The sequence below is a fragment of the Monoraphidium neglectum genome (genome assembly GCF_000611645.1).
Source record: "Monoraphidium neglectum strain SAG 48.87 unplaced genomic scaffold scaffold05218, whole genome shotgun sequence".
In the NCBI taxonomy this organism is placed as follows: domain Eukaryota; kingdom Viridiplantae; phylum Chlorophyta; class Chlorophyceae; order Sphaeropleales; family Selenastraceae; genus Monoraphidium; species Monoraphidium neglectum.
The window spans coordinates 2,505-3,667 of NW_014008412.1; the positions used below are offsets into that span (position 1 = coordinate 2,505).

At 76.9% G+C, this 1,163-nt stretch overlaps 1 protein-coding gene across 1 annotated transcript in view; it reads right to left on the minus strand.

Annotated features, from left to right (window-relative positions):
- Positions 1–899, minus strand: part of MNEG_15315 (hypothetical protein) — a gene marked incomplete at both ends in the record, with an annotated part of 3,281 nt that extends 2,382 nt beyond the window's left edge. Inside the window, one exon of the mRNA XM_014036214.1 lies at positions 573–899. Within this exon, the coding sequence (XP_013891668.1) occupies positions 573–899 (327 nt within the window). The remainder of the gene's footprint in view (positions 1–572) is intronic.
- Between the last annotated feature and the right edge of the window lie 264 nt (positions 900–1,163).

Sequence of the window (1,163 nt, forward strand, 5' to 3'; positions counted from 1 at the left end):
GCCGGCGGGGCGCCGCCCTGCCACAGCGGCGCCGCAGCCAGCACCCTGTACAGGTCGCCCCACGCCAGCGCCCCCCCAGCCGCGGCGTCGCACACCGCCGCCGCCGCCTCCTCGAGCCACTTCCTGTGCGCCTTCCCGCCGCCCCCCGCCGCCAGCGCCCACGCCGCACGCGCGAGGGCGCCGGGCGGCAGTGCCCCCGCACGCAGCCGGCCCTGCGTCTTTATCACCAGCGCGTTAGCGAGCGCGTCTGGCGGCGTGCGGCGGGCGGCGGCGAGCGCAAATACGGCATCGGCGAGCTGGTGGGCGGGCGCGGCCACGGCGTCTGGGCCGGAGGCCTGCAAGGGAGTGCGAGTATGCATTGTGAGGAGAAGAAAAGGACAGGTTTCGGCGGCGAGGGTGACGTCATCGCGTGCTGGTTGGACCAAGGGTTGGGTCTGTCCAATCCAAGTCTATTGGCAGTCCCCCGCGCGCTCTCTGATAACGGGCCCCTCGGCTGGAAAGAGCGCCATCCTTCGGCGCTGCCCGATAAGCGCGATGGATCCGCCTCGGCCAGACGCAACACCGCCGCCCACCCGTGCGGCGAGCGCCTCGCCCCAGCGCCCCGCCTCCAGCGGCGCCCCCAGCCGCGCGAGCGCCGCCGCCACCGCCGACGCGTCCCCGAACCCGCCGCCGCGCACCCACGCGCCCGCCCCCTCCGCCGCCTGCGCCAGCCACTCGCCCAGACCCTCCTCGCGGCCGCCGCAGTCCGCCACGTCAGCCAGCGCCGCGAGCACGACCGCTGCAATAGCCGCAGCGCGCGGCGGCAGCGGCCGCTCCGAGGGCCTGGGGTCGAGCAGCTCCTGTGACAGCGCGCTCTGCAAGACACCGCACCACAGTACTGGCGCGGCGCCGGCCCGCATGAGCGCGGCCGCGGCCGCCGCGGCCGCCTCGGCGCCGGCCGTCTCAGTGGCGATCACGGCTTTGAAGGAGAGGGTGGTCAGCAGGCCGGCGTCGAGCGCCAGCCGCAGGTCGGCCGCGGCGGCCGCGAGGGCGGTGGTCTGGCCGAGCGACAGGGCGTGCCGGAGGGAGGGGCGGGCGGCGAGGGCGGAGAGGAGGGCGCCGGACCAGGCCGGGTCGGGGCGGGCGCCGATCGCGGCTGCGGGGACGGCGGAGGAGGGGGGAGG